Source organism: Leptodactylus fuscus, chromosome 2 (assembly GCF_031893055.1).
Source record: "Leptodactylus fuscus isolate aLepFus1 chromosome 2, aLepFus1.hap2, whole genome shotgun sequence".
NCBI classification, from domain to species: domain Eukaryota; kingdom Metazoa; phylum Chordata; class Amphibia; order Anura; family Leptodactylidae; genus Leptodactylus; species Leptodactylus fuscus.
This window is the reverse complement of record NC_134266.1, coordinates 274,172,178-274,198,855: the sequence shown is the minus strand read 5'-3', so window position 1 is coordinate 274,198,855 and position 26,678 is coordinate 274,172,178. Positions and strand designations below refer to the sequence as shown.

Sequence of the window (26,678 nt, the reverse complement as noted above, 5' to 3'; positions counted from 1 at the left end):
TCGGGGTACAGGGTAATGACGGGCTGATACTTGGGGTACGGGATAATGACAGGCTGATACTTGGGGTACGGGATAATGACAGGCTGATACTCGGGGTACGGGATAATGACAGGCTGATACTCGGGGTACGGGATAATGACAGGCTGATACTCGGGGTACGGGATAATGACAGGCTGATACTCGGAGTACAGGGTAATGACAGGCTGACATCCGCTCCTATGATGACGGGGTGTTACTTGCAGTATTCGGCCTCTGTTCACACTGATCTCTCCTTCTCCAGGGTGATGATGACTCCGTCTCCTCCAGGGGAATTCCTTTCCGGCGTCGCCCTCGCCAAATACCCAGAATGGCAAGTACCGAACTACCAAAGGCCGAGGTCAACCGCATTGCAAGGATTTTCACAGCCCAGTTTTCCAATAAAAAGTGAAATCTGCATCCCCTCCCCCTGATCTCTGCACCCCGCCGCGGCTGGTTGTTTGCTGAGACTTGTAGTTCCGCAGCTGCTCACAGGTGATCCGGACCTGTAAGGTCACACTACCCTATATCTATACATTACATCTACCGACCCTTCTCACCAGCCGATCAATGGAGGACCAATCCCGTACTAAGCCGTGGTGTATAATGGGGGGAGGGGGGGTGTTTATGGTGATGTGCCCCCTCACTAGCGTCCCCTACAGTGCACAATGTCACATGATGTAAATATCCCCTACAATCGTGTATTATAACTATTTATGATATTTTTATAGATAATTTATTTCTACAGATTTATTTTGTCTAATTTATTACATTTTGACAATAATTTTGCAATAAAAGTTTGTATAGATTGTGTGCCAGGTCATACGTGGTGACATCACAACACATCGCGCCGGCGCGGCTCTGCTACATCTGTATATCCTCGTGGCCGGTCATCCTCACTTGTTGTTCTACTTTTGGACGGAACTTGTAATGATCTTCATCCTGAGTTTGGTGAACGGAATGCCAGCACTGCAGTGGCCACTGACGGACTTGAATTAGAGGTGACCGTCATTATGTAACGCCGTGTTCTCGGAGCTGATTGGTCGCTGCTGATCATTGACCTTTAGGATTTTATTAGTAAATAAGTCCCTGATGAGTGAAGAGCGAACTGCGGGGGTCGCTGCCAGCAACGCCACCTGATCCGTGTCTTGGGACGCCTCGCAACGACCTTTCTCCCAGTTATAGATGTGAACTTTCCATTCTTACGTTAACACGCGGGGCGAGACTGGCAGTGCCAGGAGTAACCGAGGGGGCAAAACATGCCCAAAACATAAGGGAATTTTCTACGTCAATGGCGCACATTCCTGTATAGTTATCGGACAGCAGCGTTGTCGCCCTTAGCCACAAGATCCCATATGAAGGTAATATGGCAACCAATCAGAATCCAGCTTTCATTTGTCATAGGACCTGAGGTAACAGGACAACCAATCAGATTCCAGCTTTCATTTGTCATAGCGCCTGAGGTAACAGGACAACCAATCAGAATCCAGCTTTCATTTGTCATAGGACCTGAGGTAACAGGACAACCAATCAGAATCCAGCTTTCATTTGTCATAGGACCTGAGGTAACAGGACAACCAATCAGAATCCAGCTTTCATTTGTCATAGGACCTGAGGTAACAGGACAACCAATCAGAATCCAGCTTTCATTTGTCATAGCGCCTGAGGTAACAGGACAACCAATCAGATTCCAGCTTTCATTTGTCATAGGACCTGAGGTAACAGGACAACCAATCAGATTCCAGCTTTCATTTGTCATAGGACCTGAGGTAACAGGACAACCAATCAGAATCCAGCTTTCATCTCTGATAGATGCTTTGGAAAATGAAAGCAGTGACCTGATTGGTTGCTATGGGCAAGTGCTCTCCTAGCCTAGCTCTTCCCCCTGTTGTTGCTATGCTGCGGCCATGTTTGTGCTAAGGCCCACCACAATATGGCGGTGTAAACATGCAGACGAGAAAATGTAGTATAAACAAATGAGTCGTGATAACATACATAGTGACGTTGGGCCCTCCGCATCACATTTGCGGCCATTTTGGTTGTATTCTATGATAGGTTGCCATAATCCCTTAGCAGTATATTGGTAGTAACATCCTCAGGTGTCCGCACACGTGACGGCTCTATGATACCAGTCCGTGAGGTCGACCTCCGCCCCCGCGGTGTTTACTTTGGCGCGATGGAGGTTATTTGTAGGGAACCATAAAATGATAAGGAGGAAGTGATAACCAGGTGTCATGGATCCCATAGCAGCAAGGGGATGGCGGTCTGTAATGGCCGCCAGTGATGTGCTGATATGACTCTACATCGGTATACAAGATGTACCCCCTACTCTTCTATCAGACCCTATCGCTCTCCTCCTTCTGAATGTGTCAGTCTTTACTGCAGGTCTAGCATTCTGTTCATTAGCCAATAAGCTCTGTATATATATAATATATTCATCCATCATGGCAGTAAGGTAAGTGATGGATCATTGTCTGGTAGTTATCCAGATATTTACGGGCCGTAGATCCGTCACCCGCAGCTCAGTCGGGCCCTTAAAGACGCGCACACCTCCCAAGACAAAGCTCTGTGATTGGCTGAGCCCAGCAGCTGAATGAAATTATTCCATGTGCTGAGTCACTGCCCCCCCCGCCCCGCCACATCCAATGTCACCCACATGTGCCCCCTCACCCACCCATAATCACTTTCACGTGTGGACCCTCTGCGCTGTCTTATGGTGCAATGTTGCGTGTGTAACCCTATGGGATTACGTGTATGGCCACGAAAAAATCCCTCACCTAATTTCGTATCAATTTAGTCGCATTTTGGTGCAATTTTTTTTACAGATGCACCAACATGGCCGCCTTTCCTATTCACATCCAGGCTCACACAGCTGCCGGGGTCGTAGTGGATGCTCGACTGATACACTGTAACAAGTCTGCAGCGGTGTGAGGTCAACTCAGGTTTTCAGCCGCTGAACGTAAACAATAACAGTCGCCATTCGCAGTTGGGGACAGATGATGCGGTGACGTGACTCAGCGGCGTCTTATCACAGCCATGCAGATCTGTCTGCTGGGATATATCCTATATAAGACGTCTGCACACGATGCCTGGGCTGATTCCACGCTCATCCAGATCCTCCAGGTGCATGTGAGTTCTGCACAGTGTCTTGTATATCTAGTGTATGAGGAACCAATGGTGTATACAGCTGCTGAGCAGAGCTATGTGTCTCCATGGTTACAGACTACAAACAGACCCTGTGTAGTCTGATCCTGAAGATGTGGCAGAGCCTGAGCCTTGGCCTCTCCTCACACCTGAGTATTTTCATGGCTTTTCTTTTCACAGAGTGCGGGTACACGAGAGCGCCCAAAATGTGTCATACCCTAATGTGGCCACTAGTCCGGACCGCCGACCCTCCCAAGAGTGCAACATGTCTGCGGATACAGTATGGTATATATAACGTATGAGCGCAAATATCACCGGCTACATAGCAAGAAACAGCCTAGTACGGTGATACTGTATACTGAGCGGTGTATCTAATCCTCTCCTGTGTGATACTGTATACTGAGCGGTGTATCTAATCCTATCCTGTGTGATACTGTATACTGAGCGGTGTATCTAATCCTATCCTGTGTGATACTGTATACTGAGCGGTGTATCTAATCCTATCCTGTGTGATACTGTATACGGAGCTGTGTATCTAATCCTATCCTGTGTGATACTGTATACTGAGCTGTGTATCTAATCCTATCCTGTGTGATACTGTATACTGAGCTGTGTATCTAATCCTATCCTGCGTGATACTGTATACTGAGCTGTATCTAATCCTATCCTGTGTGATACTGTATACGGAGCTGTGTATCTAATCCTATCCTGTGTGATACTGTATACTGAGCTGTGTATCTAATCCTATCCTGTGTGATACTGTATACTGAGCTGTGTATCTAATCCTATCCTGCGTGATACTGTATACTGAGCTGTATCTAATCCAATCCCGTGTGATACTGTATACTGAGCCGTGTATCTAATCCTATCCTGTGTGATATTGTATACGGAGCTGTGTATCTAATCCTATCCTGTGTGATACTGTATACTGAGCTGTGTATCTAATCCTCTGTGTGATACTGTATACTGAGCTGTGTATCTAATCCTATCCTGTGTGATACTGTATACTGAGCTGTGTATCTAATCCTATCCTGTGTGATACTGTATACTGAGCTGTGTATCTAATCCTATCCTGTGTGATACTGTATACTGGGCTGTGTATCTAATCCTATCCTGTGTGATACTGTATACTGAGCTGTGTATCTAATCCTATCCTGTGTGATACTGTATACTGAGCTGTGTATCTAATCCTATCCTGTGTGATACTGTATACTGAGCTGTGTATCTAATCCTATCCTGTGTGATACTGTATACGGAGCTGTGTATCTAATCCTATCCTGTGTGATACTGTATACTGAGCTGTGTATCTAATCCTATCCCGTGTGATACTGTATACTGAGCTGTGTATCTAATCCTATCCCGTGTGATACTGTATACTGAGCTGTGTATCTAATCCTATCCCGTGTGATACTGTATACTGAGCTGTGTATCTAATCCTATCCCGTGTGATACTGTATACTGAGCTGTGTATCTAATCCTATCCTGTGTGATACTGTATACTGAGCTGTGTATCTAATCCTATCTTGTGTGATACTGTATACTGAGCTGTGTATCTAATCCTCTCCTGTGTGATACTGTATACTGAGCTGTGTATCTAATCCTATCCTGTGTGATACTGTATACTGAGCTGTGTATCTAATCCTGTCCTGTGTGATACTGTATACTGAGCTGTGTATCTAATCCTGTCCTGTGTGATACTGTATACTGAGCTGTGTATCTAATCCTATCCTGTGTGATACTGTATACTGAGCTGTATCTAATCCTATCCTGTGTGATACTGTATACTGAGCTGTGTATCTAATCCTGTCCTGTGTGATACTGTATACTGAGCTGTGTATCTAATCATATCCTGTGTGATACTGTATACTGAGCTGTGTATCTAATCCTATCCTGTGTGATACTGTATACTGAGCTGTGTATCTAATCCTATCCTGTGTGATACTGTATACTGAGCTGTGTATCTAATCCTATCCCGTGTGATACTGTATACTGAGCTGTGTATCTAATCCTATCCTGTGTGATACTGTATACTGAGCTGTATCTAATCCTATCCTGTGTGATACTGTATACTGAGCTGTGTATCTAATCCTATCCTGTGTGATACTGTATACTGAGCTGTGTATCTAATCCTATCCTGTGTGATACTGTATACTGAGCCGTGTATCTAATCCTATCCTGTGTGATACTGTATACTGAGCCGTGTATCTAATCCTATCCTGTGTGATACTGTATACTGAGCCGTGTATCTAATCCTATCCTGTGTGATACTGTATACTGAGCCGTGTATCTTATCCTATCCTGTGTGATACTGTATACTGAGCTGTGTATCTAATCCTGTCCTGTGTGATACTGTATACTGAGCTGTGTATCTAATCCTGTCCTGTGTGATACTGTATACTGAGCTGTGTATCTAATCCTATCCTGTGTGATACTGTATACTGAGCTGTGTATCTTATCCTATCCTGTGTGATACTGTATACTGAGCTGTGTATCTAATCCTATCCTGTGTGATACTGTATACTGAGCTGTGTATCTAATCCTGTCCTGTGTGATACTGTATACTGAGCTGTGTATCTAATCCTATCCTGTGTGATACTGTATACTGAGCTGTGTATCTAATCCTATCCTGTGTGATACTGTATACTGAGCTGTGTATCTAATCCTATCCCGTGTGATACTGTATACTGAGCTGTATCTAATCCTATCCTGTGTGATACTGTATACTGAGCTGTATCTAATCCTATCCTGTGTGATACTGTATACTGAGCTGTGTATCTAATCCTATCCTGTGTGATACTGTATACTGAGCTGTGTATCTAATCCTATCCTGTGTGATACTGTATACTGAGCCGTGTATCTAATCCTATCCTGTGTGATACTGTATACTGAGCCGTGTATCTAATCCTATCCTGTGTGATACTGTATACTGAGCCGTGTATCTAATCCTATCCTGTGTGATACTGTATACTGAGCCGTGTATCTTATCCTATCCTGTGTGATACTGTATACTGAGCTGTGTATCTAATCCTGTCCTGTGTGATACTGTATACTGAGCTGTGTATCTAATCCTGTCCTGTGTGATACTGTATACTGAGCTGTGTATCTAATCCTATCCTGTGTGATACTGTATACTGAGCTGTGTATCTTATCCTATCCTGTGTGATACTGTATACTGAGCTGTGTATCTAATCCTATCCTGTGTGATACTGTATACTGAGCTGTGTATCTAATCCTGTCCTGTGTGATACTGTATACTGAGCTGTGTATCTAATCCTATCCTGTGTGATACTGTATACTGAGCTGTGTATCTAATCCTATCCTGTGTGATACTGTATACTGAGCTGTGTATCTAATCCTATCCCGTGTGATACTGTATACTGAGCTGTGTATCTAATCCTATCCTGTGTGATACTGTATACTGAGCTGTGTATCTAATCCTATCCCGTGTGATACTGTATACTGAGCCGTGTATCTAATCCTATCCTGTGTGATACTGTATACTGAGCTGTATCTAATCCTATCCTGTGTGATACTGTATACTGAGCTGTGTATCTAATCATATCCTGTGTGATACTGTATACTGAGCTGTATCTAATCCTATCCTGTGTGATACTGTATACTGAGCTGTGTATCTAATCCTGTCCTGTGTGATACTGTATACTGAGCTGTGTATCTAATCATATCCTGTGTGATACTGTATACTGAGCTGTGTATCTAATCCTATCCTGTGTGATACTGTATACTGAGCTGTGTATCTAATCCTATCCTGTGTGATACTGTATACTGAGCTGTGTATCTAATCCTATCCCGTGTGATACTGTATACTGAGCTGTGTATCTAATCCTATCCCGTGTGATACTGTATACTGAGCTGTATCTAATCCTATCCTGTGTGATACTGTATACTGAGCTGTGTATCTAATCCTATCCTGTGTGATACTGTATACTGAGCTGTGTATCTAATCCTATCCTGTGTGATACTGTATACTGAGCCGTGTATCTAATCCTATCCTGTGTGATACTGTATACTGAGCCGTGTATCTAATCCTATCCTGTGTGATACTGTATACTGAGCCGTGTATCTAATCCTATCCTGTGTGATACTGTATACTGAGCCGTGTATCTAATCCTATCCTGTGTGATACTGTATACTGAGCCGTGTATCTAATCCTATCCTGTGTGATACTGTATACTGAGCCGTGTATCTAATCCTATCCTGTGTGATACTGTATACTGAGCCGTGTATCTAATCCTATCCTGTGTGATACTGTATACTGAGCCGTGTATCTAATCCTATCCTGTGTGATACTGTATACTGAGCTGTGTATCTAATCCTATCAGGTTCCTCCGCACTCTCAGGGTCAGGTCTCCCATCAGGGCTCAGTACACAACCTGCCACATATGAGGACATGAAGTTCCCAGGACCGGGCCCTCCACCAGCCCCTGACTGTGATTGGCTCAGCCCCACGCCCCCGGCCAATCACAGGGCTCGGCTGTCACTTACTGAAGGATGAAGTCTTCGCTGTTGTTCCCATTTCTCGGGACGTTCTGGGAATGAGACACCTGTGACGCAGGGGAGGAGTGTCACAGTTTCCACCGGGGTGTCAGGATGAACAGAAAGACCCTCAAAATCCTGGGAAGCAATGTAAAGGAGCACCTTACCCCCACCCGGGGCCCCCCACCACCCACAATTCCCTGTAAATATCCGTCCTTGAGCCCACCTGTTGTTACCCTTCCTATTGCTCAGTTATTTATGATTCTGAAAGGCTGCCTGACAATCAATATGGCTGCCTGAGCTGTATACTTGCCCTTCTGGACACTCGGAGAGCTGGGTGACCACCTCTGTAGCAGCTGTAACGTCATTCAGCCATATTGATTGTCACTCAGCTTTCCCAAAAACAGACAAAGCTGAGGCACAGCTGAAGAGTAGATGTTATTGAATACCAGGAAGATCTCAGGACTCCCCACCCCACCACCACCACCAACCTCCTGATTACACTGATGGATTGCGTCCGCCGTCCGTTTTGAGTAAAGTTATGGCCATAGGTGCAATAATCTGGAGCCGATACACTGAGATCTATGGGAGAGTTTTGTAGACATGCTCAGTGCAGGGAGGGGGAGGGATAACCTGTGACCTCATCTATAGGCAGTAGCATATACCTCCCAACGGTCTCGGATTCAGCGGGACAGTCCTCGATTCCGGGTCCTGTCCTGCGGTCTCGGTCGACGAGAGGAACGTCCTGGATTCAATTAATCTGAGACCAGAGAGGACATAGAGGAGTTGAATACAGTGGTGAAGGAGGAGTGGACAGCCCCTTCCCCACCCCTGTGCCCCGGATTCGGGAGCTGTAGGCGCAATGTGATGACATCATTCACAGTCCGGGACAAGCGACTGCAGACTGGGGAGCGAGGAGAGGGGAGGAGCAGTGGTTTTTATGTTAAATTTTGGCAGATGAAGAGGGACATTAAATTGTGGGGGCAGATGGAGGGGGCATTAATCTTGGAGCAGGTGGAGGGGGCATTAAACTTAGGGGCAGATGGAGGGGGCATTAAACTTAGGGGCAGATGGAGGGGGCATTAAACTTGGGGCAGATGGAGGGGGCATTAAACAGTGAGGGAAGATGGAGGGGGCATTAAACTGCAAGGGCAGATGAAGGGGTCATTAAATTTGGGGCAGATGGAAGGGGTCATTAAATTTGGGGCAGATGGAAGGGGCATTAATTTTGGGGCAGATGGAGGGGGCATTAAATTTGGGGCAGGTGGAGGGGGACATTAAACTGTGTGGGCAAATGAAGAGGGACATTAAACTGAGAGGGCAAATGGAGGCGGCATTAATCTTAGGGCAGGTGGAGGGGGCATTAAACTGTGAGGGCAGATGAGGGGGCATTAAACTTGGGGCAGATGGAGGGGGCATTAAACAGTGAGGGAAGATGGAGGGGGCATTAAACAGTGAGGGAAGATGGAGGGGGCATTATACTGTGAGAGCAGATGGAGGGGTCATTAAACTGCGAGGGCAGATGAAGGGGTCATTAAACTGCGAGGGCAGATGAAGGGGTCATTAAATTGTGAGGGCGGATGAAGGGGTCATTAAATTTGGGGCAGATGGAAGGGGCATTAATCTTGGGGCAGATGGGGGACATTAAACTAGGGAGGTAGTTGGAGGAGGACATTAAACTTGAGCAGATGTAGGGGGGCATTAAGCTATGGGTGCACCAGGAGAGAGACTTTATACTGTGGGGTCAATTTGAGGAGAACATTATAATTAGGAGTGTATTATATTAGGCTGATTATACTGTGTAGGCAGAATAAAGAGAAATGGATGGGAATGGGAGGAGTCAATTTAGGAGTGGGTGGGGCTAAATTTGCCCCGCTGCGCTAGCGCACCACACATTCGATCCCTGTTTCTATCCTTTGAAAGTTGGGCGGTACATCAGCAATGATGTAATGCTGGGTCAGTGGTGTTATCTATAGAGGTGTTATCTATCCCCATAATCCTATCTGTGAAGTAAATGAGGTGACTGCTGCAAAGAGAACCACTACAGAATTGGCAAGTGTCAGTCTATTATTAGGCTTAGTGGTCAAAGTGTAACTATAGGATTTAGTAACAGGACGTACTAAAATTCTTAGAAATTTCAATATAAAAACTCGGTTTAAAAATAGTCCATCTTGTGGTGACACATTCCCTTTAAGTCCCCAAATGCCGCCATTGTCCGCCACGGGGGACGGAATGCAGAACGGATACACATAATGCGGGGCTTTGGTTCTGGTGTCAGTGTGCACGAGGCCTTAGAGACCTGCGCTCTTTGTGCTTTGTCCGGCGTCATGCTCAGTGATTTACACCAGTGACAAGTGATCCCTGTTTTCAGGAGACGGGTAACCAGATGAGGCGGCTGTGCCCAAAATATAAAAGCTGAAGCGCGGCGCGAGGCTGTCAACACTGGACTGAGGAGAGACCCACGAGGAGGAAGCGGAACCGGGAGCCGCAGGTAGGAAGATGGAAGGGATATATATATAATATATTGATGTATATGGCAAGTGATGCTATACATAGGTTGTTGTGATATATATATATATATATATATATATATATATATATATATATATATACCATATTGTGCACAATTAAAGGGTAGGTGATAAGTGACTGAACACTGCCGGGCCCCCCCACCCATCATGAGTATGGGGGTCCCCATATGAATGGAGTAACATCCGCGCATGCGCAGTCTATGGCCCTGGCAGAGTACGGCTTCCCCTATAGTCATTGAATATAGTGGCAGATACCATTTGCAGCCAATATAGGGGGGGACAGGACCCTCATTCCGGCGACTGGGCGTCCTGCAGATCTTTTGGTGACTTTGCGTTGATTTCCTCACAAAGTGCGTGAATATATTTACAGGGTTTCAGTCCTGCCCGGCCCGGGATTAAGAAAGGAATCCGCGGCGTCGTCATATCTGTCATCCCGAGAAGCCGATTGTAATAATAGTCTCTATAAAGATTTACGTCGACGCCGAAGAAGAAGCGTCAGCGGTCAGAATAGAATGGGGAACAATAGAGCAGATGGGACGGAGAATGGAGGTAGAAGGACGCCGCCTGAGGCGAGGGCTGGGGACGTGTATATATATAAAGATGCCGTAATCACTATAGACACGCAGAATCTGCCGCCGACGCCGACTCAGGTAATCTTTTGCCAATCCAACATGGCAGATACCATTATAGACCAAGCAGATCTCATATGTATGATGTTATCGTGCCCCGAGTCCTTTACACTGAAGTTGCGGTTTATGAATAGAATGCCAGAACTGCAGTGCAGACTGACACACATACATATTGGGTTGGGAGGACTATTTGGCTGTAGAATGAGGGATAACAACCCCCTATGGACACCATAATCGTGACTATTAGGAGTTGTTGTCCCTGTAGGAGACGTCACACATGACAGGTGCAGTTATGGGGAAATGTCTTGAAGATAACAAGTTGTGTGGTATTCTGGTCTGGGTGACCACATGGGATGTCGGGTCAGTGCAGGACGTGACCGCAGATCGGACTTGGCAGGGCTGAGGACGACAGATCCCATTACTGCTCATACCCGGGTAAGGTCACATGTCAGGGCACCCGCTGAGCAGTCAACAAGTCTCACCCTTCACCCATATTCCTGCCGATCTGTACTCGGGTAATACGGCAGGACATAACACGGTTACCCCAAAAATGACACAATCCCAGCTGGCTCTTCCATTCTGTTATTGGGAAAGCTGAGTGACCACCTTTTTGGTGTCTTGTGAGACTTTTCTACGCTGTTTCCTATTGCTACTTTGACTATCCAGACTGTTTGGCATATTGGCACCCAGCTTTTCTGCAGTTCTGAATGGAATATTTCTAATGGTAGAGTAGTATGAGTTGACGTGTAACATATCTGACCATAACCTAAAAATAACAGACTCAAGATCCGATGTCCCCAACTACAGAGCCGAGACCCCCCAGAGCACCTTGTTTATACAGCAAACCAAACCCCAAAAACTAACAGTCCTTTAAAGATTCAGATTCCTGCATTACCTTCCTGTCTCAGGAGCCACCGCAGACCCCTATGGTGCTCAGTGTCAGGACATTGTCTGCGGCAGTACCTGGGAGGGGTAGGATTGGGGAGAGATGAGTACAGGGGCACCTGGGAGTGGTGGGGTGGGATTGGGGAGAGATGAGTACGGGGGCACCTGGGAGTGGTGGGGTGGGATTGGGGAGAGACGAGTACTGGGGTACCTGGGAGTGGTGGGGTGGGATTGGGAGAGATGAGTATGGGGGCACCTGGGAGTGGTGGGGTGGGATTGGGGAGAGATGAGTACGGGGGCACCTGGGAGTGGTGGGGTGGGATTGGGAGAGATGAGTATGGGGGCACCTGGGAGTGGTGGGGTGGGATTGGGAGAGATGAGTATGGGGGCACCTGGGAGTGGTGGGGTGGGATTGGGAGAGATGAGCACGGGGGCTATAACCAACCGATCCATATTTACTGGGATTTTTATATAAAATATTGGGGGTGATTTATACAGACTGTAGTTTTCAATGCCATTCTATATATCCTCTGTGCTGGCGGACAAGGCACACTGCACTGCCACCTGTAATCTGCCACCTGCAGCACACCCTCACCACACTCCCAGCACACCCTCACCACACCCCTGCACAACATGACCACGCCTCCAGCACACCCTCACCACACCCCCAGCACACCCTCACCATACCCCCAGCACACCCTCACCACACCCCTGCACAACATGACCACGCCTCCAGCACACCCTCACCATACCCCCAGCACAACCTGACCACACCCCTGCACAACATGACCACACACCTCCAGCACACCCTGACCACACCCCTGCACAATATGACCACACCCCCAGCACACCCTGACCACACCCCTGCACAACATGACCACACACCTCCAGCACACCCTGACCACACCCCTGCACAACATGACCACACCCCCGTACACCCTGACCACACACCTCCAGCACACCCTGACCACACCCCTGCACAACATGACCACACCCCCAGCACACCCTGACCACACACCTCCAGAACACCCTCACCACACCCTCAGCACAACCTGACCACACCCCAGCACACCCTGACCACACACCTCCAGAACACCCTCACCACACCCTCAGCACAACCTGACCACACCCCAGCACACCCTGACCACACACCTCCAGCACACCCTGACCACACCCCTGCACAACATGACCACACCCCAGCACACCCTGACCACACACCTCCAGAACACCCTCACCACACCCCCAGCACAACTTGACCACACCCCTGCACAACATGACCACGCCCCCAGCACACCCTGACCACATACCCCAAGCACACCCTGACCACACCCCCAGCACACCCTCACTACACCTCCAGCACAACTTGGCCACACCCATGCACAACTTGAGCACACACTGGCCACACCCCTGGCAATCCTTGAACACACCCCAAATCTGCCTCGCTCTGTTCTGCGGTAAGGCTACGTTCACATCTGCGTGGAGTCTCCGTCATAGTGTCAGTCAGAAATTGAAAAAAATGGACACTTGCCGGGCCCCATTATAGTGAAGGGGCCCCTGGGCTGAGTCCATGTCTGATATAGTGAAGGGGCCCCGGGGCTGAGTTCATGTCTGATATAGTGAAGGGGCCCCTGGGCTGAGTTCATGTCTGATATAGTGAAGGGGCCCCTGGGCTGATGGGTTCATGTCTGATATAGTGAAGGGGCCCCTGGGCTGAGTCCATGTCTGATATAGTGAAGGGGCCCCTGGGCTGAGTCCATGTCTGATATAGTGAAGGGGCCCCTGGGCTGATGGGTTCATGTCTGATATAGTGAAGGGGCCCCTGGGCTGAGTCCATGTCTGATATAGTGATGGGGCCCCTGGGCTGAGTTCATGTCTGATATAGTGAAGGGGCCCCTGGGCTGACAATCCCTTTAAATGAACGTTTCTGTTTTTTCCGTATGGAACGTGCAGGAAACGTTCACCGTCATTTTTTGGTGATTTAGCAGGAAGTGACCTGATAGAAAAGGGAAATAATGTGATCGTTGTGAAATCTGTGAGTCATCGGTGCTGAGTTATCCTTGTGACGCCACTTCTTCACTTTCACCTTAATTGGTTATTATCCCTTTAAGAACATGTATGGAGACCGTCAGCATTCCAATACGTTCCTTACCTTATAGTTTTGTGTCTTCGCAGGTAACAAGTGAAAGTTATCATTGGCCGTCAACGGCAACTCTACTTGGCTTTGAAGAAAGATGGTTGGACTGAAGCCCTCCGAGGTGCCCCCCACCCTGACGGTGAAGTTTGTGGGTGCCGGGGCGGCGGCCTGTATCGCAGATCTCGTCACCTTCCCCCTGGACACAGCCAAAGTCAGACTGCAGGTAATTCATATGGAGCAGATGGGGAGGGGGGGGGATAAGGAACAGTCTTCATTCTTTGTCCTCTCTGCAGATCCAAGGGGAAGGTCTGGCCGAGTCCGGCCTGCGAGTCGTCCAGTACAAGGGGGTGATGGGCACAATATCCACCATGGTGAAGATGGAGGGGGCCGCCAGTCTCTACAACGGGCTGGTGGCGGGCCTGCAGCGACAGATGACGTTCGCCTCTATTCGTATTGGGATGTACGACTCGGTGAAACAGTTTTACTGTCGGCAGTCAGAAAGTGAGTTATTGAAGCGTCAAAGGAAACAGTCAGCAGGGAAAAGCTCAGGTTACTGTTCCAAAGCTCTGTATCATATATGGGATCTTCACAAGGGCTCCTTGGCTTTCAGTGACACTCCCTGGTAGAGGAAATGTGACAGTGACATCACCATACATCTATAATAGTGACATCACACTACACCCATAATAGTGACATCACCATACATCTATAATAGTGACATCACACTACACCCATAATAGTGACATCACCATACATCTATAATAGTGACATCACCATACATCTATAATAGTGACATCACCATACATCTATAATAGTGACATCACCATACATCTATAATAGTGACATCACCATACATCTATAATAGTGACATCACCATACATCTATAATAGTGACATCACCATACATCTATAATAGTGACATCACCATACATCTATAATAGTGACATCACCATACATCTATAATAGTGACATCACCATACATCTATCGGATATCAGGCTGCTCGAGATATTCGATTACAATTGAGCACCACAAGGCAAACACACTAAAAATTCGTATCCCCTCCCACCTTCCCTGGTGCTTTTTTTGCACTAATAACTGTGCAGGGGAGGTGGGACAGGAACTACGACAACGGAGGCATCGAAAAACAATCGGAAAAAGTAATTGGCTGCCGAAATCAGGTGACCTCCAATTTATACGAATGGTGGATTTAAGATCCGGGTCATATGAGACTGTGAACTATGTGACTGTGAGACAGGGACAGATGTACAGGAGGGTTAGCTAGGGATTACCTTTATTTAGGTGGGAATGTCACTCACCCAGCTCTTTGGGGCTCTATCTGGTCGGGATCCCTGTCAGCTTGTGATATGTGGGAACTGACTTTTTCCCATAGGAATGCATTGACCAGCGTTGATTGGCTGAATGCCATATAGAGTACAGCATTCGGCCAATCAACGCTGGTTCTGCCGGAGGAGGCGGTCTCCATTGTGGTCCAATCTCAGATGTAGCAGTGTTGACTGTGTACTGAACCCTGCTACATCTGAGATACAGCAGGGTTCAGCACACAGTCAGCTCTGCTACATCTGAGCTCGGACCAGAATGGAGACTGCTGTGGACCGATCTTAGACTCTGCCTCCTCACAGAGGAGCCTCCGGCAGAACCAGCGTTGATTGGCCGAATGTTGTACATTGTATGGCATTTGCCAATCAACGCTGGTCAATGCATTCCTATGGGAAAAAGGCAGCTCGTGCATATCGCAAGCTGACAGGGATCCCGACGTAATACAGTCACTTGGGCTTGTTAGATGCCCCCAGACACGCTTCCCCTGCTGTCCCAGTTGCATTGCAGACGTGTTGGTATCATTTCCTGGCGTGTCATAGCGGACTTGGTGACTCTCCTGAGTTGAAGTGTGCCTACCTCTGAAACAAAGCATTTTTCCCCATAGACTATAATGGGGTTTGATATTCGTTCGAATAGTCGAATATTGAGCGGCTATTCGAAATGAATATCGAATCTCAAATTTTTCACTGTTCGCTCATCTCTACACTACATCTATAATAGTGACATCACCATACATCTATAATAGTGACATCACCATACATCTATAATAGTGACATCACCATACATCTATAATAGTGACATCACCATACATCTATAATAGTGACATCCCGTACACCCATAATGGTGAGAACCCCTCTATCTTGTAACCTCGCTACCCTGAACCTGACACTGTGGCCTGACCCTATAGGGCCACAATGGCTTGTATTGCGCTTTTTTATATTTAATGCAGGGTAGTGCCTTAGGGGGCGCTGTTACAAGATTTGCAGTGTGTTCTGGGTCCAAGATAGGGGTGCCCACTATCTAGGGTAATTGGATATAGGGGTAGGTCATATAACGGAGGTGGTGTGCGGCCCGGCTAGTACTGACTACCACTTACCTCTTCCTCCTCCTCCAGATTCCGGGGTCGCCTGCCGACTTCTCGCCGGATGCACAACTGGGGCGATGGCCGTCACCTGCGCTCAGCCAACAGATGTGGTGAAAGTGAGATTCCAGGCAGACGTCAGAGTCATCGATGGGAACAGAAGATATAATGGCACAGTGGACGCCTACAAGACCATCGCCAAGGAGGAGGGAGTGCGAGGACTGTGGAAAGGTGGGAGACGCGGGGATCAGATCCCTATGGATTCATAGAAATCCCCTAAGACAGCCACGATCCCATTCCATGACTGTCTACACCGCCAGTGTCCACAACCACAATCCTGAGACATGACTGTCTACATCACCACTGTCCACTACCTTCCCTCTATCCCCATGTTACAAACCCAGCTTTCCTTTTCACACACATTTGGCCACCAGGGGGCGATACGTCATTATAAAATTCATATAGGAAATATTTATATTATACAGATCTGTATGGACCATAACTGGATTAACTTCCTTTTACTCTACACAGGGACCATACCCAATATCACCCGCAACGCCATAGTGAACTGCGCAGAACTAGTGACCTATGACCTGATCAAGGAAGCCATCCTAACCCGCCAGCTCATGACAGGTGAGGTTTACTGCGCGTGGACATTGGAACCTACAATATCTACTATCTCCACGGTACAGGACATGTTCTTCTATTACCGTCCTAGACACCAGCGGTGCCCGTGTGTTATACCGCTATAAAGAGGGAATAGAAAACACGTAAACAACATAGGAAAGTCTATAACACCGGGGGAGCGGGAAAAACTTTGACATGTTTAGCACTTGTGACTTTCAGGCTCCAGATCTCACCGTCCACTACAGCTTGGAACGTGAGAGTCCCATCATCTTATAGACCACCATCTTGGCTAGCTGATACATAAATGTGACTAGTGACTATTTGGCCTATGATCAGTTCTGCAGATTCTTCTCATTGTTACTGTTTTGCTTCTGGTGCTGCAAAAACCTTTCTCTTCTCGTACTACAAAAGACAACTTGTTCTCACATTCCCGATAGCTCAGGGTGTTATTAGGAGGTCACTGGATATATAGAGAGAATCAGCCATGAAGAAGAAAGAGAAATGGCGTCATCCAGCTCATCGATGGCGGTGTCTGGGCCAAGAAGATGCCAAACAACAAGCATCATGTGACGCCATGACAGGGGGAAGAAACCAAATGAAGTCCGTCCATTCAGAAGCCAAGAGGTGCAAAATATCAGGGGTCAACAAAACGGGTGTATCCGTTCTGGAGGACAAACATGATGGTGGAGGAGACTCGTGTGCTCCATAATAGTGAGATCACAGACGTCCGTGCAGGCGCATTACACAAGTCTGGAATGGTGGCCCGAATAAAGGTGAAGAAGCCTCAACTGCAATATCATCATAAGAAGCATCAGCTCAAGTCTGCAAAGAAGTACGAAAAAAGGGAACAAGAGAAGATTGGAGGATCTGGAGCCATGAGACAAAACTCAATAGACTGGGCTCTGATGGGGCAAATGGGATCTAGAAAGGAAAAGGGGTTAACAGATTGAGAAATTGAAGTCAAATTTGGTGGAGGACACCTGAGGATATGGGGTTGGGTCACAGCCAAAGGTGTTGGACACTTGAGCAGGATCGATGGTGGTCTCCATGCTGAGCTATAGGTGAGTATCCTACAAGATGAGTTACTTCGTATACTCGACTACTATCAGTATGAAGAGGATGCCATAGTGTTCTCGCAGGACAACGACCCAAAGCTACGCCAAGATTAGTGACAAAATGGCTCAATGTCAATGGAGTAGAGGGGCGGGATTGGCCCCCACAGTCCCCAGACCTCAACCCAATCCAACACTTGAAGATAAAGCTGTATTCATACCCAAGTGAGTCGTCCAGTATGTAACAACATTGGGAAGGTGTAGAAGAGACCCGGGGTCAGATTTGCTTGTATCTGATGGAGAACATGCCCAGAAGGATTCAGACAGTGAAAGTCAAAGATGGATTGACAAAATAATAAAAACACAAAACGGTAACAATGAGAAGAATCTGCAGAACTGATCATAGGCCAAATAGTCACTAGTCACATCTAGGTATGAGAGAGCCAAGATGGTGGTCTGTAACATAATGGGAGTCTCATGTTCCAAGCTGTAGTGGATGTGAGACATGGAGACATTGTTACCCTTTTGCTCATCCATGTACTTATGTAATCTTCATTGTACTCTGGCTGTTCACAGGTTTTGCAGGTTATTTATTACAATATCTACTCACACTATTACTTATCTGTACACCTGGAAGATAACAGAGAGCACAAGATGTCCATCGCCGAAAATACACCCGAGCCATAACAAATCTTATCATCTTCAGAGCTGTAATAATAACATAATGCCGAGAATCAGATCCATCTCTCTAATACATATATAACTCTTATAGAAGGGCGATGTATACTTCAGATGTTATGGGTTGATACACTAACAGTTTAGTTTTCTAGGGTGTATTACCTTCCTCCAGCTGAAGGTGGCGCTGTTTGTCACTCAGTTGTAGGCTGTCTAGTGGTCTGTAATGGGCATGGACAGGATGATACGGGTTATTACTGATCTCCTGTATTATGTATGCCCCCCCCAGATAACCTCCCGTGTCATTTCGTGGCTGCATTTGGCGCTGGATTCTGTACGACCATCGTGGCCTCACCGGTGGATGTGGTGAAGACTCGGTACATGAACTCTACAGCGGGCCAGTACAAGAACGCCCTGAACTGCGCCTTCACCATGCTGGTGAATGAGGGCAGCAAAGCGTTTTACAAGGGGTAAGACTTCATAATAAGGGGGCCAATTGTGACATCACGTGATGACATCATCACAACCTAACGAGTCACATCACACCCTCATGCAACCTTGCTACAAACATCAATGGCAAGGTTGCACGAAGGCCCCAATACAAGAAACCGATGAAGATCTCACACAAGATTTGGGGGTGAATTCTCTTGTAATTTTTGCGTTCCGTCCCCCAGGTTTGTCCCGGCGTTCCTCAGACTCGGCTCCTGGAATATCGTCATGTTCGTAAGCTACGAGCAACTGAAGAGGGCGCTGATGATGGTCCACGGCACCTGGGAAGACCCTCACTAAGGAGCAATGGCACTTCCCGGGGACGAGCTACCTTCAGACATGTGGCAGCCATGTTTAGGGTGGACACAGTGGGGGATACCTGGCCCTACAGGATTATATGGAAGTGGATTGTAATTTTACACTTGGCAGGACGACGTTCCAGACTCTATAAGTGAGCTGCTGTTTCCGCCAGTATATAAAACTTTATTGGTGCCACGCCTGGGCTGTGTGGGTATAAAAGAGGGCAAGGTCCAGGAGGGCAAAGAGCAGAACCTGACTGTAATATATACTGTACATATATGTATATAGCCTGCAATTCTAGTGATCCAAAGATAAGTCTGTCCGCATACCAGGCTCCCCCCCCAACCACAAGAGGGCCCCAGACTACAGAGCCAGCAGTGGCCCCGTGTACCCCCACATCACTCTAATGGAGCCTTTTAGGGACCAAGATGGACGCTTCTATGGGAGCCACCGATCAGCAGATCACAATGGTGCACACTGAATCACTGAGTGCCTTTAAGTCTTAAAGGGATATTACACAAACTGGCGAAATCCATCAGAACGACCAATTCTGCTGCCAGGAGTAATGACTAAGGAGACCTGATGTATGACGGCTCGGATACATTCCACGTTACATATCATACGTGTTTCTTGTTTACTGCGTCCGGCCTGAAGTGATAAAGATTCTCTGCTCTGAAGTTTACAAATAAAGATGATAAAAATATACTGGTCGTATCTGATGTTTATACTGTATCTAATCCCCTCCTGTGTGATACTGTATACTGAGCTGTGTATCTAATCCTATCCTGTGTGATACTGTATACTGAGCTGTGTATCTAATCCTATCCTGTGTGATACTGTATACTGAGCTGTGTATCTAATCCTATCCTGTGTGATACTGTATACTGAGCTGTATATCTAATCCTATCCTGTGTGATACAGTATACTGAGCTGTGTATCTAATCCTATCCTGTGTGATACTGTATACTGAGCCGTGTATCTAATCCTATCCTGTGTGATACTGTATACTGAGCTGTGTATCTAATCCTATCCTGTGTGATACTGTATACTGAGCCGTGTATCTAATCCTATCCTGTGTGATACAGTATACTGAGCCGTGTATCTAATCCTATCCTGTGTGATACTGTATACTGAGCCGTGTATCTAATCCTATCCTGTGTGATACTGTATACTGAGCCGTGTATCTAATCCTATCCTGTGTGATACTGTATACTGAGCTGTGTATCTAATCCTATCCTGTGTGATACTGTATACTGAGCTGTATCTAATCCTATCCTGTGTGATACTTTATACTGAGCTGTGTATCTAATCCTATCCTGTGTGATACTGTATACTGAGCTGTGTATCTAATCCTATCCTGTGTGATACTGTATACTGAACTGTGTATCTAATCCTATCCTGTGTGATACTGTATACTGAGCTGTGTATCTAATTCTATCCTGTGTGATACTGTATACTGAGCTGTGTATCTAATCCTACCCTGTGTGATACTGTATACTGAGCTGTGTATCTAATCCTATCCTGTGTGATACTGTATACTGAGCTGTGTATCTAATCCTATCCTGTGTGATACTGTATACTGAGCTGTGTATCTAATCCTGTCCTGTGTGATACTGTATACTGAGCTGTGTATCTAATCCTATCCTGTGTGATACTGTATACTGAGCCGTGTATCTAATCCTGTCCTGTGTGATACTGTATACTGAGCCGTGTATCTAATCCTGTCCTGTGTGATACTGTATACTGAGCTGTGTATCTAATCCTATCCTGTGTGATACTGTATACTGAGCTGTGTATCTAATCCTATCCTGTGTGATACTGTATACTGATCTGTGTATCTAATCCTATCCTGTGTTATACTGTATACTGAGCTGTGTATCTAATCCTATCCTGTGTGATACTGTATACTGAGCTGCGTATCTAATCCTATCCTGTGTGATACTGTATACTGAGCTGTATCTAATCCTATCCTGTGTGATACTGTATACTGAGCTGTGTATCTAATCCTATCCTGTGTGATACAGTATACTGAGCTGTGTATCTAATCCTATCCTGTGTGATACTGTATACTGAGCTGTGTATCTAATCCTATCCTGTGTGATACTGTATACTGAGCTGTGTATCTAATCTTATCCTGTGTGATACTGTATACTGAGCTGTATCTAATCCTATCCTGTGTGATACTGTATACTGAGCTGTGTATCTAATCCTATCCTGTGTGATACAGTATACTGAGCTGTGTATCTAATCCTATCCTGTGTGATACTGTATACTGAGCTGTGTATCTAATCCTATCCTGTGTGATACTGTATACTGAGCTGTGTATCTAATTCTATCCTGTGTGATACTGTATACTGAGCTGTGTATCTAATCCTACCCTGTGTGATACTGTATACTGAGCTGTGTATCTAATCCTATCCTGTGTGATACTGTATACTGAGCTGTGTATCTAATCCTATCCTGTGTGATACTGTATACTGAGCCGTGTATCTAATCCTATCCTGTGTGATACTGTATACTGAGCTGTGTATCTAATCCTATCCTGTGTGATACTGTATACTGAGCTGTGTATCTAATCCTATCCTGTGTGATACTGTATACTGAGCTGTGTATCTAATCCTATCCTGTGTGATACTGTATACTGAGCTGTGTATCTAATCCTGTCCTGTGTGATACTGTATACTGAGCTGTGTATCTAATCCTATCCTGTGTGATACTGTATACTGAGCTGTGTATCTAATCCTATCCTGTGTGATACTGTATACTGAGCCGTGTATCTAATCCTGTCCTGTGTGATACTGTATACTGAGCCGTGTATCTAATCCTGTCCTGTGTGATACTGTATACTGAGCTGTGTATCTAATCCTATCCTGTGTGATACTGTATACTGAGCTGCGTATCTAATCCTATCCTGTGTGATACTGTATACTGAGCTGTGTATCTAATCCTATCCTGTGTTATACTGTATACTGAGCTGTGTATCTAATCCTATCCTGTGTGATACTGTATACTGAGCTGCGTATCTAATCCTATCCTGTGTGATACTGTATACTGAGCTGCGTATCTAATCCTATCCTGTGTGATACAGTATACTGAGCTGCGTATCTAATCCTATCCTGTGTGATACTGTATACTGAGCTGTGTATCTAATCCTATCCTGTGTGATACTGTATACTGAGCTGTGTATCTAATCTTATCCTGTGTGATACAGTATACTGAGCTGTGTATCTAATCCTATCCTGTGTGATACTGTATACTGAGCTGTGTATCTAATCCTATCCTGTGTGATACTGTATACTGAGCTGTGTATCTAATCCTATCCTGTGTGATACTGTATACTGAGCTGTGTATCTAATCCTGTCCTGTGTGATACTGTATACTGAGCTGTATCTAATCCTATCCTGTGTGATACTGTATACTGAGCTGTGTATCTAATCCTATCCTGTGTGATACTGTATACTGAGCCGTGTATCTAATCCTATCCTGTGTGATACTGTATACTGAGCCGTGTATCTAATCCTATCCTGTGTGATACTGTATACTGAGCTGTATCTAATCCTATCCTGTGTGATACTGTATACTGAGCTGTGTATCTAATCCTATCCTGTGTGATACTGTATACTGAGCTGTGTATCTAATCCTCTCCTGTGTGATACTGTATACTGAGCCGTGTATCTAATCCTATCCTGTCTGATACTGTATACTGAGCCGTGTATCTAATCCTATCCTGTGTGATACTGTATACTGAGCTGTGTATCTAATCCTATCCTGTGTGATACTGTATACTGAGCTGTGTATCTAATCCTATCCTGTGTGATACTGTATACTGAGCTGTATCTAATCCTATCCTGTGTGATACTGTATACTGAGCTGTATCTAATCCTATCCTGTGTGATACTGTATACTGAGCCGTGTATCTAATCCTATCCTGTGTGATACTGTATACTGAGCCGTGTATCTAATCCTATCCTGTGTGATACTGTATACTGAGCCGTGTATCTAATCCTATCCTGTGTGATACTGTATACTGAGCCGTGTATCTAATCCTATCCTGTGTGATACTGTATACTGAGCCGTGTATCTAATCCTATCCTGTGTGATACTGTATACTGAGCCGTGTATCTAATCCTATCCTGTGTGATACTGTATACTGAGCTGTGTATCTAATCCTATCCCGTGTGATACTGTATACTGAGCTGTGTATCTAATCCTATCCTGTGTGATACCGTATACTGAGCTGTGTATCTAATCCTATCCTGTGTGATACTGTATACTGAGCCGTGTATCTAATCCTATCCTGTGTGATACTGTATACAAAGCCGTGTATCTAATCCTATCCTGTGTGATACTGTATACTGAGCCGTGTATCTAATCCTATCCCGTGTGATACTGTATACTGAGCTGTGTATCTAATCCTATCCTGTGTGATACCGTATACTGAGCTGTGTATCTAATCCTATCCTGTGTGATACTGTATACTGAGCCGTGTATCTAATCCTATCCTGTGTGATACTGTATACTGAGCAGTGTATCTAATCCTATCCTGTGTGATACTGTATACTGAGCTGTATCTAATCCTATCCTGTGTGATACTGTATACTGAGCTGTGTATCTAATCCTCTCCTGTGTGATACTGTATACTGAGCTGTGTATCTAATCCTATCCTGTGTGATACTGTATACTGAGCTGTGTATCTAATCCTATCCTGTGTGATACTGTATACTGAGCTGTGTATCTAATCCTATCCTGTGTGATACTGTATACTGAGCTGTGTATCTAATCCTATCCTGTGTGATACTGTATACTGAGCTGTGTATCTAATCCTATCCTGTGTGATACTGTATACTGAGCCGTGTATCTAATCCTATCCTGTGTGATACTGTATACTGAGCCGTGTATCTAATCCTATCCTGTGTGATACTGTATACTGAGCTGTGTATCTAATCCTATCCTGTGTGATACTGTATACTGAGCTGTGTATCTAATCCTATCCTGTGTGATACTGTATACTGAGCTGTGTATCTAATCCTATCCTGTGTGATACTGTATACTAAGCGGTGTATCTAATCCTATCCTGTGTGATACTGTATACTGAGCTGTGTATCTAATCCTATCCTGTGTGATACTGTATACTGAGCTGTGTATCTAATCCTATCCTGTGTGATACTGTATACTGAGCTGTGTATCTAATCCTATCCTGTGTGATACTGTATACTGAGCTGTGTATCTAATCCTATCCTGTGTGATACTGTATACTGAGCTGTGTATCTAATCCTATCCTGTGTGATACTGTATACTGAGCTGTGTATCTAATCCTATCCTGTGTGATACTGTATACTGAGCTGTGTATCTAATCCTATCCTGTGTGATACTGTATACTGAGCTGTGTATCTAATCCTATCCTGTGTGATACTGTATACTGAGCGGTGTATCTAATCCTATCCTGTGTGATACTGTATACTGAGCTGTGTATCTAATCCTATCCTGTGTGATACTGTATACTGAGCTGTGTATCTAATCCTATCCTGTGTGATGCTGTATACTGAGCTGTGTATCTAATCCTATCCTGTGTGATACTTTATACTGAGCTGTGTATCTAATCCTATCCTGTGTGATGCTGTATACTGAGCTGTATCTAATCCTATCCTGTGTGATACTGTATACTGAGCTGTGTATCTAATCCTATCCTGTGTGATACTGTATACTGAGCTGTGTATCTAATCCTATCCTGTGTGATACTGTATACTGAGCTGTGTATCTAATCCTATCCTGTGTGATACTGTATACTGAGCTGTGTATCTAATCCTATCCTGTGTGATACTGTATACTGAGCTGTGTATCTAATCCTATCCTGTGTGATACTGTATACTGAGCTGTGTATCTAATCCTATCCTGTGTGATACTGTATACTGAGCTGTGTATCTAATCCTATCCTGTGTGATACAGTCTGATGAGCTGTGTATCTAATCCTATCCTGTGTGATACTGTATACTGAGCTGTGTATCTAATCCTATCCTGTGTGATACTGTATACTGAGCTGTGTATCTAATCCTATCCTGTGTGATACTGTATACTGAGCTGTGTATCTAATCCTATCCTGTGTGATACTGTATACTGAGCTGTGTATCTAATCCTATCCTGTGTGATACTGTATACTGAGCTGTGTATCTAATCCAATCCTGTGTGATACTGTATACTGAGCTGTGTATCTAATCCAATCCTGTGTGATACTGTATACTGAGCTGTGTATCTAATCCTATCCTGTGTGATACTGTCTGCTGAGCTGTGTATCTAATCCTATCCTGTGTGATACTTTATACTAAGCTGTGTATCTAATCCTATCCTGTGTGATACTGTATACTGAGCTGTGTATCTAATCCTATCCTGTGTGATACTGTATACTGAGCTGTGTATCTATTCCTATCCTGTGTGATACTATCTGCTGAGCTGTGTATCTAATCCTATCCTGTGTGATACTGTATACTGAGCCGTGTATCTAATCCTATCCTGTGTGATACTGTATACTGAGCCGTGTATCTAATCCTATCCTGTGTGATACTGTATACTGAGCTGTGTATCTAATCCTATCCTGTGTGATACTGTATACTGAGCTGTGTATCTAATCCTATCCTGTGTGATACTGTATACTGAGCTGTGTATCTAATCCTATCCTGTGTGATACTGTCTGCTGAGCTGTGTATCTAATCCTATCCTGTGTGATACTTTATACTAAGCTGTGTATCTAATCCTATCCCGTGTGATACTGTATACTGAGCTGTGTATCTAATCCTATCCTGTGTGATACTGTATACTGAGCTGTGTATCTAATCCTATCCTGTGTGATACTGTATACTGAGCTGTGTATCTAATCCTATCCTGTGTGATACTGTATACTGAGCCCTGTATCTAATCCTATCCTGTGTGATACTGTATACTGAGCTGTGTATCTAATCCTATCCTGTGTGATACTGTATACTGAGCGGTGTATCTAATCCTATCCTGTGTGATACTGTATACTGAGCTGTGTATCTAATCCTATCCCGTGTGATGCTGTATACTGAGCTGTGTATCTAATCCTATCCTGTGTGATGCTGTATACTGAGCTGTATCTAATCCTATCCTGTGTGATACTGTATACTGAGCTGTGTATCTAATCCTATCCTGTGTGATACTGTATACTGAGCTGTGTATCTAATCCAATCCTGTGTGATACTGTATACTGAGCTGTGTATCTAATCCTATCCTGTGTGATACTGTATACTGAGCTGTATCTAATCCTATCCT

At 45.4% G+C, this 26,678-nt stretch overlaps 2 protein-coding genes across 2 annotated transcripts in view; both read left to right on the top strand.

Moving 5' to 3' along the window:
* C2CD3 (C2 domain containing 3 centriole elongation regulator) overlaps nt 1-427 on the top strand; it is a 34,630-nt gene extending 34,203 nt beyond the window's left edge. Inside the window, exon 33 of the mRNA XM_075263007.1 lies at nt 281-427. Coding sequence (XP_075119108.1) covers nt 281-427 — 147 coding nt within the window. The remainder of the gene's footprint in view (nt 1-280) is intronic.
* A 9,608-nt stretch (nt 428-10,035) lies between these two features.
* On the top strand, nt 10,036-20,097 carry LOC142196078 (dicarboxylate carrier UCP2-like). The gene is made up of 7 exons (XM_075266273.1): nt 10,036-10,144; nt 13,871-14,055; nt 14,126-14,333; nt 16,285-16,482; nt 16,783-16,884; nt 18,895-19,075; nt 19,280-20,097. Exons 2-7 carry the CDS (start codon nt 13,930-13,932, stop codon nt 19,392-19,394), a joined length of 930 nt encoding a protein of 309 aa, XP_075122374.1. The 5' UTR covers nt 10,036-10,144; nt 13,871-13,929; the 3' UTR covers nt 19,395-20,097.
* Nucleotides 20,098-26,678: the final 6,581 nt, after the last annotated feature.